This window comes from Coregonus lavaretus (genome assembly GCF_964263955.1).
Source record: "Coregonus lavaretus genome assembly, chromosome: 21".
In the NCBI taxonomy this organism is placed as follows: Eukaryota; Metazoa; Chordata; class Actinopteri; order Salmoniformes; family Salmonidae; genus Coregonus; species Coregonus lavaretus.
The window spans coordinates 17463864-17477694 of NC_140008.1; the positions used below are offsets into that span (position 1 = coordinate 17463864).

The window sequence follows — 13831 nt, forward strand, 5'->3', positions numbered from 1 at the left end:
TTCTTAACAGCACTATCAACAAGGCAGGTCCTACAAGCCCTAGTTTTGTCGCACCTGGACTACTGTTCAGTCGTGTGGTCAGGTGCCCCAAAGAGGGACTTAGGAAAATCGCAATTGGCTCAGAACAGGGCAGCACAGCTGGCCCTTGGATGTACACAGAGAGCTAACGTTAATAATATGCATGTCAATGTCTCCTGGCTCAAAGTGTAGGAGAGATTGACTTCATCACTACTTGTATTTGTGAGAGGTATTGACATGTTGAATGCACCGAGCTGTCTGTTTGAACTACTGGCACACAGCTCGGACACCCATGCATACCCCACAACACATGCCACCAGAGGTCTCTTCACAGTCCCCAAGTCCAGAACAGACTATGGGAGGCGCACAGTACTATATAGAGCCATGACTACATAGAACTCTATTCCACATCAAGTAACTCAAGCAAGCATTAAAATTATATTTAAAAAACAGATAAAAATACATCTTATGGAACAGCGGGGACTGTGAAGCAACACAAACATAGACACATGCATACAAACGATAACATACTATGATGAGTGTGATAGAAGGAGTCAGGCGCAGGAGGGTAATCACCGAATGCAGAGTTTATTCCGTCGTACACAAATAGCGCTGGATAGCGACACACGAAACAGGCACAGGGGAAAATCTACCCTGGCAATACAAGGTAACGGTAGCTCCAACAATAACAGGCACAGGGGAAATATCTACCCCGGCAATATCTCCACCGAGCTACACTACTCTCACGAATAAACAATCACCCACAAGGACAAGGGGGGCAGAGGGAACACGTATAGATGGACTAATGAGGGGATAAGAACCAGGTGTGTGTAATTAACAAAACAAGACAAATGGAATGATGATATATGGAGCGTCAGTGGTTAGTAAGCCGGTGACAACGAACGCCGAAGCCTGCCCGAACAAGGAGGGGAGGCAGCCTCGGAGGAAGGGGTGACACATACGCACTATACACACATGTACACATGGATTTTGTGTTATAGATATGTGGTAGTGGAGTAGAGGCCTGAGGGCACACACTTAATATGTTGTGAAATCTGTTATGAATGTATTGTAATGTTTTTAAAATGTATAACTGCCTTAATTTTGCTGGACCCCAGGAAGAGTAGCTGCTGCCTTGGCACCAGCTAATGGGGATCCATAATAAATACAAATACGTGCTTTCTCTATAGCTTACGTAACCACTTCACCCATAGGCTGTCTATAGGTTGATGATGATGGAGTACAGTTAGACTTTAACCTTTTCCCATGTAGCTGCTTCATGCTGAATTCCAAATTGACCCCTGGCCCCTATCCTCTAGGCACTTTAGTAGATCTGAGTGGATTGGCTAGGTGTATCCAACATGGCAAGATGCTCTTCTAGCTTATCAACATGGCAAGATGGAAATATTACTATGATGCTCAGATCTAGAGTTTTTAAAGGGTATGGTTAAGGGGGAGATTTGGGATTCAGTATGAGGGTAACTGTCTCTTCTTAGTGTGTTGTCATTGTGACCCCTCCACCTCTCCTCTTTCCCTCTCCACCCACCCAGGGAGGCCATCAACAGACTGTGTGAAGCTGTGCCTGGGGGTAAGGGGGCCTGGAGGAAGAAGGTGGGCGAAAATCTGTTGATGCAACACTAGTTAAATGTGTGTGTGTGATGCTAACCCAGGCTCTGTGCTCCTGTCCTGTAGAACATTAACAAGGCCCTGCAGTCCATCATGGGGAAGAGTAACCTGCGCTTCGCTGGTATGAGCATCGCTGTCAACATCTCTATAGAGGGGCTCAGCCTGCTCATCCCCACCACACGACAGGTTAGGGATCCACTCTCTTCAACTAACCACAGAACATAGCACAGGATATCACACTCAGGGCCATCAGTTGGGTATGGCAGTCGCCATATTGAAACAACGTCATGGGAATGGTGAGCGTCCGTGCGCCTACTTTACTCATGGACTTTTTAACAAGACTCTGATCAAGAACTTAATAAATTAAAAGTGAAAACTACCAATTTGAGATGGAAAAACAACAAAATACACACAATCATCTCACAGTTTTTTACAATCACTTTGGCACTCATTTCAGAACCTTGACATCATTTTTCAAAACTCTAGACACAAAACGGTCATCACTTGTAACACAGGCTGTCCAATGTTCAAAACATTGCATTGTGCATTCATATCTTTAAAGAAATCTTGCACTTGCACAATCATTGGTTCAAAAAACTAATGTATTGTGAAATACCAATGAAACGTTAATTTAGATCACCCACACACAAGCAACCGATAGTTCACTGTGTCATTGTTCGTACAATCATTAAATATTGTAGTACAAAATAGGTGATACATGTTTCATTATGGTACTACATGTAAATACATCCCTGTAAAAGTACTGCAGTAGTAGAGAGAATACTACAGACACAGTGGAATCATTGAACAAAATCTGAAATATATTGATGAAAAACAATACAGTACTGTAAAACATCAAATGCAGTGTTCCTCAACTTGCTTGCTTGTACTGTAAAAAGCAAAACATAGGAGTGATTACTGTACTTCTACATTTTCATAAACTCTGTCTTGTGGATTTGGCCACAGGTTCTCATCTACATCACAATGGATGTTTTCATTAGCCAAACATCTTGGAAAACACTTTCGGGCATGGCGAATCCAGGCCTGACACTGGTCTGCCGTGATGTCATTGCATGCGTCATTCATGGCCTGGAGAAGAGTGACTTGTTCATGAGGGCGCCTATCATAAACCTTCCATCTCCATGTGGAGAAAAATTCCTCAATCGGGTTAAGGAAAGGAGAGTATGGGGGTAAATACAGGGTGGTAAATTGTGCATGGGCCTGAAGCCATGCTTGCACCATATGAGCATGGTGGAACCTGACATTATCCCACACAATGACATAGGTCACGCCATCAGCTCTACAGACCTGATCGAGCTCATCAAGGAAGGTTACAAGGAGAGCTGCATTATATGATCCAATACGAGGTCTGCGTCCCACCACACCATCTTCTGATATAGCCGTAGACATGGTAATGTTGGCCCCACGTTGTCCAGGTACTTGGATGGTTGCCCGCTGGCCAATGAAATTCCGACCTCTCCTCCTTGTCTTGGCCAGGTTAAAGCCTGCCTCATCCAAATATATGAATTTGTGATGGTTGTCATCAGCATCCAGCTCCATCACCCTATAAAAATACATTTTGGAAAGAGATTTACTGATTACTGTACAATGTAGAATTATTAGGGAATTTTATTACAACAGCCATCTTGAAACTGAACATACCTGAACATACTCAGTCCTCATTTGCTTCACTCTGTCTGCATTTCTTTCAAAAGGCACACGGTATAGTTGTTTTAAAGACACCTGGTGCCTTTTCAGCATGCGTGCAATAGTCAGCAAACTTATGGATTCCACATTGTTAAACATGTCTTCATTGTCCAAGATATGCTGGCGAATTTCTGTAAGGCGAATATCATTTCTGGCCCGAACCAAATCGACCACGGCCTGCTCTTGTTGGTCAGTCAGAATTTTGCATCTGCCTCCCCTATTTGGCCTACTCTCAATTCTACAGGGAACATTACAATAAGAAGACACTTGGTCACATCACCTACTCTGTGATACACATTGGTATGCAGTCATTTGACAGTTGAGAGTAGCATAATGTTTAGTGCATGCTGACGACTTACCGGTTCTCATTGCGGAAAGTTCTGATTATTGAGGCCACGGTTTACCTTCTGAGGTTTGGTTGTATCATTGTAGCCGCCTCAGTCATTGTCATGCCATGATTTATGACATGGTCTACAACTATTGCTCGGATTTCATTGAATAACATCAAAGCGGTGACCCGATCCTGCAGGTTCATGCTCTACAACATTCGCAGAGTACGACCCTACCTTACACAGAAAGCGGCACAGGTCCTAATCCAGGCACTTGTCATCTCCCGTCTGGATTACTGCAACTCGCTGTTGGCTGGGCTCCCTGCCTGTGCCATTAAACCCCTACAACTTATCCAGAACGCCGCAGCCCGTCTGGTGTTCGACCTTCCCAAGTTCTCTCATGTCACCCCGCTCCTCCGCACACTCCACTGGCTTCCAGTTGAGGCTCGCATCTACTACAAGACCATGGTGCTTGCCTACGGAGCTGTGAGGGGAACGGCACCTCCTTACCTTCAGGCTCTGATCAGACCCTACACCCAAACGAGGACACTACGTTCATCCACCTCTGGCCTGCTAGCTCCTCTACCTCTACAGAAGCACAGTTCCTGCTCAGCCCAGTCAAAGCTATTTGCTGCTCTGGCACCCCAATGGTGGAACAAGCTCCCCCACGACGCCAGGACAGCGGAGTCACTGACCACCTTCCGGAGACACTTGAAACCCTACCTCTTTAAGGAATACCTGGAATAGTATAAAGCAATCCTTCCACCCCCCCTCCCCCACCCCCCCATAAAAAAATAAAAGTGGTTGTCCCACTTGCTATCATAAGTTGAATGCACCAATTTGTAAGTCGCTCTGGATAAGAGCGTCTGCTAAATGATGTAAATGTAAATGACACTCTTTGCTGTTGCTGCTGCTGTCTTGGTCCGTGGCCTTGTCCTCTACCACGTTCCCCCACACCTCTCAAACGAGGCCCACGACCACCTCTCAGAAGGGGTGCTTGTCCCCTGCCATTCCTTTGACCAACACGTCTTCCTCGTCTTCCTCCCACCACTGCTTGACCTCTATTGTGACCTGGATCACCTGCCGGCTCCATGTTACAGTACGTATCGCTATGTTGTTGCAAGTGGATCCCAATCAATTCTTTATATACTCGTTCCACAATGTGAACTCAATCATCAGTAACGAGTTGGCAGAATTGGACAAGCAATTACAAGGGCCTGCATCCATACAGTGCAGGACTGTCAATACTGTAAATAGTCTGAAAAGGTGGTACATGGGACCATAGAAACGGTGTCTGATAAAGAATGATGATGAAATATTACATCCATAGATAATGTAGTCTAATTGGTTCATGCTCCACACTAATTGATGACAATTAATCTCGTTATCTTGAAACTTTCATGATCTAAACATGGAATATTTTTTGTCTGTTTCCATACAACTATGCATTAAGAGTAATGCAACAGTTACTTATCATTTTGAGCAGTTGTATCAATTGATAGTTGGATAATTGTAATGAAATGAATAGACACTCATCTGAAATGTAATGTGTGAATTGCCTTTTGAAATAGTAGTACTTTGATGTTAAGTTGTGTCATATTGAACAGGTGATTTTTGTTAAATGAACAAATGATCTTAGTTTTATGTGTATTGTATCCAAGCAATTGAAAAAAGTGTTAGTTTCGAAAAATTTGCATTTTGATCATTGGTTGTGAGTTTTGTGTCTAGAGTTTTGAAAAATGACGTCAAGGTTCTGAAATTAGTGCCAAAGTGATTGTAAAAAACTGTAACAAGCCTGTATAGTCCGGTCAAAAATCCACTTGCATACGTTTCTGAGCTTATTCAGCTGTAGGCTACATTACAGTGATTTTCACATGGGCAGTGGCATCGGATCTACTTTTACCCGACATTAGTAAGCTAGCTAAATGCATGGTGTCCACAATAACAAAATAGGTAGCTAGCATCGAATAAGCCTGAATAGTCCAGTCAAAAACCCACTTGCACATGTTTTTGTGTTCATTCAGCGAGTAAGGTCTAGCATCGGATCATACTGGGTTAGCCAAAGTTTCTTTTAGTCAGAATTCGTCTTATTTTCATATATTTGTATTGTTTTCAAAATGAAAGCATTCTCATTGAGGCTACTAACATGCATTGTAATCTGGGCAGCATGTCAGACGAACCATTCAAGTGATGTCATTGATGACACGTTATCAAGATGGCGGCACATAGTAGTCAGATGAGGGGGGGGCCGATCACACCTTAAAATCACACACTTGGCATTGGCTAGCTCACAGCACAGTAGCCCAACACAAAACAATAAATTGCAATCTTTTTAGCATCCTGTTTTCCTAATAGGATAGCAGATTAGTAGATTATATGATATTGATGTGGTGAAGGACTCATATAAAGTCTGCACCTTCCTCTCTTTCTCTCTCTCTTCTCACCTCTCACAGGTGATAGCACATCATCCCATGCAGTCCATCTCCTTTGCCTCTGGGGGAGACACGGTGAGAGTTTGCAGCATAAGTGCACTTTAGGCTTTCCCTGTTTTCCTCTGTCTGTTTGTTGAAATGGGCCGCTTGGCAGACTGCAGGTCTGACTTGGTTGCTTTTGACCGTTTTCCAATCCCGTGACTTCACCATCTTATTCAATTATATCCTAATTCATCTGAGCTGATTGAGGTTTTTCCCTCTGTTGCAGGATACGCCCCATTATGTTGCTTATGTGGCCAAAGATCCAGTCAATCAGAGAGGTCTCTTCAGTTTACCAATCTACTTCATAAACAGAAATAATATGTTTATTATACAGCCATGCAGTTTATTCCTGGCATTAAACACATGAGGGTTTACTGACAATATGGTTCACTAACAGTTGTTTAAGTTAAAGATATTGATTTTTCTATCTATTCTTTAAAATATAATTTGTTATGCTCACAGTGGCGTTGTAGCACTCACATCCTCTGTGTTCTCTTCAGCATGCCATATCCTGGAGTGTTGTGATGGTCTAGCCCAGAATGTCATCAGTACCATCGGCCAGGCCTTTGAACTGCAGTTTAAACAGTACCTCCACAGCCCTCCCAAAGCCATCCCCACCATGGAGAGGTGAGACCAATGATTTATATATACACTAGATCAAGCTTGATGATGAGTTGGTTATTTGAATCAGCTGTGTAGTGCTGGGGTTTTTAAAAAACGTTACGGGGGGCCAGGACCGAGTTTGGGAAACCCTGCACTAGATGACTGATAGGGGGCGCTGTGTTGAAGCCACCGTGCCTCCATCTTGGCACTTTCTCACCATTGTAAAAAATATGTTGGAAGCTATAGAAATGCATTTCTACATTCGTTTTTGGCACATTTATTATAGTATAGACACCTTAGTGCATACTTTTAAATTATATTATGTGAGTTAAACATAATAAAAAAAAAATAATAATAATAATTAAAAACATAAAACAATATGTTACTTTTTGGGCGACCTGACCAAATTCACATAGTGAGTTATAGATCTGTCATTCTCATTGAAAGCAAGTCTAAGAAGTGGTAGATCTGTTCTAAGTGCACTATTTCTATGCTTCCCCTTCTTATGTTTTTTTGTTATGTTTTTTACTTTCGGTTTTGTACACCAGCTTCAAACAGCTGAAAATACAATATTTATGGCTATGGAATGGATATTTCACAGTGGTTTAGATGGTACAATGATTCTCTACTTCCTTGTTTTGTCACATAAACTGAAGTTAGGGGAACAATTAGAATTTTAGCAACCAGGAAATGGCGGAGCGATTTCTGCATAGTGCGCCTTTAAAGTATACTTTTTTGAGATGACTAATGTTACTGTCCCCACTACAACAAAAAAATACTTAAATACACACAATGTATTCATCCTATGTGGTTAGCACACATTGGTACAGTGCAAGCATGGTGTCCTATTTAAAGCGTTGACTTGCATTTTCCACTGACACTCAACTTGATATGAAACTCATCCTTTTTCTCTCGGTCACGTGTTAGAAATGTGATATGCTGCACTCAGATTTCAGCCCATCGTCCTGTTTTGACCCCAATTAAATCAAAACTATTATTTAAAGTGGAGTGTGTTTCCCTGTGTCACCGGGTAGACAGAAGAACTCTACTGTACCTGCTCTGGTTTCAAATGTATCTCCTGCTACCAACAATAGAACCATTCAAACCTAGCATTTTATGTTATCGTCTGTGGAGGATGTGTCTGATCCCTTTTCCTTGTCACATTTGGGAATTCAATTACCTCTATTCTAACTGTGTCACCTCAGGAACATCAGGACAGAGGACTCAGCGTGGGGTGATGACGAGGACTCCTCAGAGCATGACTACTACAACAGCATCCCAGGGAAGGAGCCTCCTGTTGGAGGAGTGGTGGACTCGAGGCTGAGGCCTTGTACGGCCTTGCTGGGCCACGTCCATAGCCAACCACAGAGCAAGGCAGTGCAGGTGATTCCCCAGCCTCCAGCATTACCTACGTAAACCCTTTGATCTAGTATATCTGGACACACGACTGATGACCTTGCCTGCATTCCCCCCATAATGTCTACCAATTTGTAAGTCGCTCTGGATAAGAGCGTCTGCTAAATGATGTAAATGTAAATGTATAAGAGAGAGCTGTGGGCTTACAGTGAACTCAATAACTGTAGATGTGCCTGCTATATAATTACAAGAGATAGACATCACAGGAGATAGAAACCAGGCCTCTGGGTTGCCTAATTGGTGAGAGGAAAGTCTTGCTCATACCCTGCAGCCTATACTGAGGATTCAAACATATGGTGTCTGTAGAAGTGTATTACATAGGCAAGAGAGGAACTATTTATTACCAGGTGGTCTGAAGAGTCATAAAGAAACACATGTCTACTATTAGTAATGCTAATGGGATTTTGGGGCATCTGATTTTAGATGGGTTCTCCGGCCAGGAGAGAGACAGCGTCCTACCGCTCAGGTCAACTGTGCTACGAGCTTCACTGGGACACTGAGAACAATGGCAGCTCAGGTGAGACACCATGTGACCTGATATGGTACTGCAGGACACAATACTGCAAGTCATAGGCATTATAATGGTTGGGTAAATAATTTGTTTTCGGTCCCTTATCATTTCACGAAAGTATAATGGCGGCGAGCTTTACGCCACTCCAGCCGACGCTTGGCATTGCGCATGGTGATCTTAGGCTTGTGTGCGGCTGCTTGGCCATGGAAACCCATTTCATGAAGCTCCCGACGAACAGTTCTTGTGCTGACGTTTCTTCCAGAGACTGTTTGGAACTCGGTAGTGAGTGTTGCAACCGAGGACAGACGATTTTTACGCGCTACGTGCTTCAGCACTCGCGGTCCCGTTCTGTAAGCTTGTGTGGCCTACCATTTCGCGGCTGAGCCGTTGTTGCTCCTAGACATTTCCACTTCACAATAACAGCACTTACAGTTGAGCGGGGCAACTCTAGCAGGGCAGAAATTTGATGAACTGACATGTTGGAAAGGTGGTATCCTATGACGGTGCCAAGTTGAAAGTCACTGAGCTCTTCAGTAAGGCCATTCTACTGCCAATGTTTGTCTATGGAGATTGCATGGCTGTGTGCTCGATTTTATACACCTGTCAGCAACTGGTGTGGCTGAAATAGCCAAATCCACTAATTTGAAGGGGTGTCCACATACCTTTGGTCATGTAGTGTATTAGTAAACTGAGTTGTGATTGACAGGTCTGACATCAGATGGGTACCTGCGGGCAGACGGCCATGCCCCGGGAAGTAGGGACTATGAGGAGCACCTGTATGTGAACACCCAGAGTCTGGAGGTCCTGGAGCAGGGAGCAGAGGGCCACAAGGGGGCCAGGGGGCCAGACAGCCCCAAGAAAGACATCTTTGATATGAGTGAGTCTCATCAACAGCTAGCCATCCGCTGAACACAGCCACTGACACAATAGAGATACCATTATTATTCAAGATGTGGGAAGTATCTGGGAAAAAAGTTACAGGTTCCATGTGTGTGCCATGAATGTGTTCTCACTCTTCCTGGTTCTCTGCAGAACCCTTTGAGGATGCTCTAAAGATGCACGACGCCGGTGGTAACGGTGGGGTGTGTGTGTTGGAGGACCAGTGGCCCAGCCCGCCCCGGCGTCGTGCCCCTGTCGCCCCCACAGAGGAGCAGCTCCGGCGGGAGGCCTGGTACCACGGCCGTATGAGCCGCCGGGACGCTGAGAAACTGCTGGTCCGAGACGGGGACTTCCTGGTACGAGACAGTGCCACCAACCCAGGCCAGTACGTCCTGACGGGCATGCACTGTGGTCTGCCCAAACACCTGCTACTGGTCGACCCAGAGGGAGTGGTGAGTGATAATCGCTGAATGATAAACAATATTGAAGGGGGAAATCATGGTCTATGGGGCTGGAGAGTAAAACTAGTTTATTCAAATGGTGTGTCAGCCGCCTGAAATGTGAATTTGTTTATTTAGCTACAGTCAAGCATTAGCATTGATGAGCTAGTGCAAAACATGCTAAACAATAATAGTGGTAGCACCCCTCTTAGCAATTGCTCCAGAAAGCTGATATTTGTATTTTATTTACTTAGCTACAGCTTAGCATGAGCATTGTTGAGTGCAAAACAATGGTGGTGGTAGCATCCCTGTTAACGTGCATCAATAAGGGGGAGCGCTAAGTCTAGGTCCAAGAGGCTTCTAAACAGCTTCTACCCCCAAGCCATAAGACTCCTGAACATCTAATCAAATGGCTACCCAGACTATTTGCATTGCCCCCTGCTACTCTCTGTTTATGATCTATGCATAGTCACTTTAATAACTCTACCTACATGTACATATTATCTCAATTACCTCGACTAACCGGTGCCCCCGCATATTGACTCGGTACCGGTACCCCCTGTATATAGCCTCGCTATTGTTATTTTTACTGCTGCTCTTTAATTATTTGTTACTTCTATTTCGTATTATTTTGGGTGATTTATTTTGGTATTCTTTCTTAAAACTGCATTGTTGGTAAAGGGCTTGTAAGTAAGCATTTCACTGTAAGGTCTACACCTGTTGTATTCGGCGCATGTGACAAATAACATTTGATTTGATTTTTGATTTGAAGAAGTATCCCTTTAAAATCTTTTGTGACCTACTAACATCTGTTAGCCCACTCCTCCCCGTCACTGCCAGGTACGAACCAAAGACATGCTGTTTGAGAGTATCAGTCACCTGATCAGCTACCACCTGAAGAACGAGCTGCCCATCGTGGCGGCTGAGAGCGAGCTGCACCTCAAACAGGTGGTCGGGAGGAAAGAGGGGACAGCGCTCTGGAATGGTAAGAGACAGAAATGACAGCCCAAAGTGATTGTGCTCAGCACTGCCTAGTTTGATTTGAATGACTGTTTTGTGATAACCTTTGCTTCAGTGTGGGAAGTTTATTGATACTATATAGTGTATTAATAAAGTTTATGTTCTAGATTTTAGTTTTCTACTGGTGTAGTTCTTTAATATGTGTTTGATTGATATCCTTTGAAAGTTTTCCAATTTTGCCTGTTTTACCAGGAGTCAGAGGTGTGTCCATATAAACCCCAGAGAGGAAGATTTTCACTTTGTCATATCCCCAGAATCAGAGCTTTCGCTGGGGTAGGAGGACACAGGCGACTCCCTCTGCACAGGACCAGGGGCATGGCTGCAGTACCTGGCTGCCTCCGACAGTGCCCACAAACTTTCCACCATCTCCATCTGAACTCTCAGCATGCAGTCATTAAGCTAACCGACGCCTCGGAACAGGAGGTAACAGCCCAGCCAATCACAAGGATGGAATGCGAGGTCACAGAGGGTCACAGTCACATACGGTAGTTGTTCCATAGGAAAGCATAATTTTTGAGTGCACCTCATACTGAGTCTCATACTGCTGATGTCATGCACAGTCCCAGAATGATTTGGGTTCCCTGTGTCTTTCAATGAACAAATGTGAACATTGTATATGATATGTGAGAAACTCCTGGCAGCAAAATATCACTAAATTGTTTTATCAGAATGCAGTTCTTTGCTCCTCAGACATTGGTATGCTTTAATGGACTTTTATAAACTGTTCATCTGCAGCAGTAGCACCTGCACCTTCATGATTTATTCATATGTAATCTCAGGACCTAATTCTGCAGGCTTTCAATATCTGATTGCATGAATTGAAATATGCTTCAGAGATACAGTACTAACCAGGCACCAACCTAGAAAAAGTGTCTGTCCCTCTGTCCCATCAATATCCACAGGAAGTCTACATAACACAACATTGGGAATATACAGTTGGCCAAAATAGGTAGAACTCTGAATATCAATGTGTTCAATAATAACCACATACTTGTCAAAGTGTTTGTATGGGACAGTCATAGCTCGTCAGTGAATACCTACCCAGGTTGTGTATATCATGCCTACTCTATGAAGTTATCACACTGGTCAGAGAGCCTGTGCTCTCAGAAGGCAGACTACATTACTACAAATGACTCGGTGTATCTATAATTAAGTCCTGTAAAATAGTTCAGTGCCTTAATACTTGGTGTTTCATATCTTTCCTCCCAAATCACTTGTACATTATCATACATTCTACATCTACCACAGCAGAAGACAGTAGTGTGTACTGTATGTATGTATACCCTGAGAGCAAATGGCACATTTTCTTGCCATGCCAAACCACACTTTAATCAATGATTGGAGTGGACTGAAAGTCAAATCATCCCTTTTTATTGTGAAACTTTCTATGAGCTGCTGATGTATGGGAAGGGGGTGTACAAACTGAACATCCCATAGTGTGTTCTGATTGGCTGTCCTCTTTTGTGTGCTTCCTATTCTATTGTACCAGTCCTCCAATCAGTAATCTGGCATAGGCCCTAACTGATTTGATCACCATCCTGTGTTGTTAATGGCAACATGTTTTATCAATAGATAGGGGATCTCCGGGGCTCTGCTGTGTCTTTTGTCTCAGTCCAGACACAGGGAGAGAGAGAGGACATGGCTTTCTGTGACGTTAGTATACTTTACAGTATGCAACTTTTCCAAATGACCCCTTTGCTTTCTCAGGACTTTCTTGTATCTACTCTTCTTTGAACTAAATGCATTTTTGTCAATAAAATTTGTCAAATTAAGGTTATTCAAATGTGTGTGGTTTGCGTTGGATCCAATCCACATCACTCCCTCTGTCTGGATTGATTAGGAATGGAGGCTAATGTTGGATGACGTGTCAAAGTGAGATGTACATACAGCATGGAGCTGCTCCATGAAAAGCCCAGCTGTCAGGCATTATGGGAGCACATGGCAGCCCCCAATGAAGACCGGTCATTTCCATTTAAAGGACCCGTTATCACCAACGTGAATTTCCGAGGAGTATGTCAAATTGGGTGTCAAATGAAAGCTAAGAGTCTATATGTATGAGAAATTAAGGCATATACAGTGGGGGAAAAAAGTATTTAGTCAGCCACCTATTGTGCAAGTTCTCCCACTTAAAAAGATGAGAGAGGCCTGTAATATTCATCATAGGTACACGTCAACTATGACAGACAAAATGAGATTGTTTTTCTCCAGAAAATCACATTGTAGGATTTTTAATGAATTTATTTGCAAATTATGGTGGAAAATAAGTATTTGGTCAATAACAAAAGTTTCTCAATACTTTGTTATATACCCTTTGTTGGCAATGACACAGGTCAAAAGTCTTCACAAGGTTTTCACACACTGTTGCTGGTATTTTGGCCCATTCCTCCATGCAGATCTCCTCTAGAGCAGTGATGTTTTGGGGCTGTCGCTGGGCAACACAGACTTTCAACTCCCTCCAAAGATTTTCTATGGGGTTGAGATCTGGAGACTGGCTAGGCCACTCCAGGACCTTGAAATGCTTCTTACGAAGCCACTCCTTCGTTGCCCGGGCGGTGTGTTTGGGATCATTGTCATGCTGAAAGACCCAGCCACGTTTCATCTTCAATGCCCTTGCTGATGGAAGGAGGTTTTCACTCAAAATCTCACGATACATGGCCCCATTCATTCTTTCCTTTACACGGATCAGTCGTCCTGGTCCCTTTGCAGAAAAACAGCCCCAAAGCATGATGTTTCCACCCCCATGCTTCACAGTAGGTATGGTGTTCTTTGGATGAAACTCAGCATTCTTTGTCCTCCAAACACGACGAG

The 13831-nt window shown here is 43.6% G+C and overlaps 1 protein-coding gene across 4 annotated transcripts in view; it reads left to right on the forward strand.

The window, feature by feature from the left end:
* Positions 1 to 12800, forward strand: part of LOC311149306 (SHC-transforming protein 2-like) — a 34590-nt gene extending 21790 nt beyond the window's left edge. For 2 of the 4 annotated variants that reach the window (XM_084186444.1, XM_084186441.1), the window contains 11 exons: positions 1569 to 1629; positions 1711 to 1830; positions 6134 to 6187; positions 6381 to 6432; positions 6655 to 6781; positions 7963 to 8140; positions 8597 to 8690; positions 9391 to 9561; positions 9717 to 10015; positions 10820 to 10988; positions 11216 to 12800. In XM_084186444.1, the coding sequence (XP_084042570.1) occupies positions 1569 to 1629; positions 1711 to 1830; positions 6134 to 6187; positions 6381 to 6432; positions 6655 to 6781; positions 7963 to 8140; positions 8597 to 8690; positions 9391 to 9561; positions 9717 to 10015; positions 10820 to 10988; positions 11216 to 11238 (1348 nt within the window). In that variant the 3' untranslated portion in view covers positions 11239 to 12800. The remainder of the gene's footprint in view (positions 1 to 1568; positions 1630 to 1710; positions 1831 to 6133; positions 6188 to 6380; positions 6433 to 6654; positions 6782 to 7962; positions 8141 to 8596; positions 8691 to 9390; positions 9562 to 9716; positions 10016 to 10819; positions 10989 to 11215) is intronic. The other 2 variants (XM_084186442.1, XM_084186443.1) reach the window with 2 other exon arrangements.
* The last annotated feature ends 1031 nt before the right edge of the window (positions 12801 to 13831 follow it).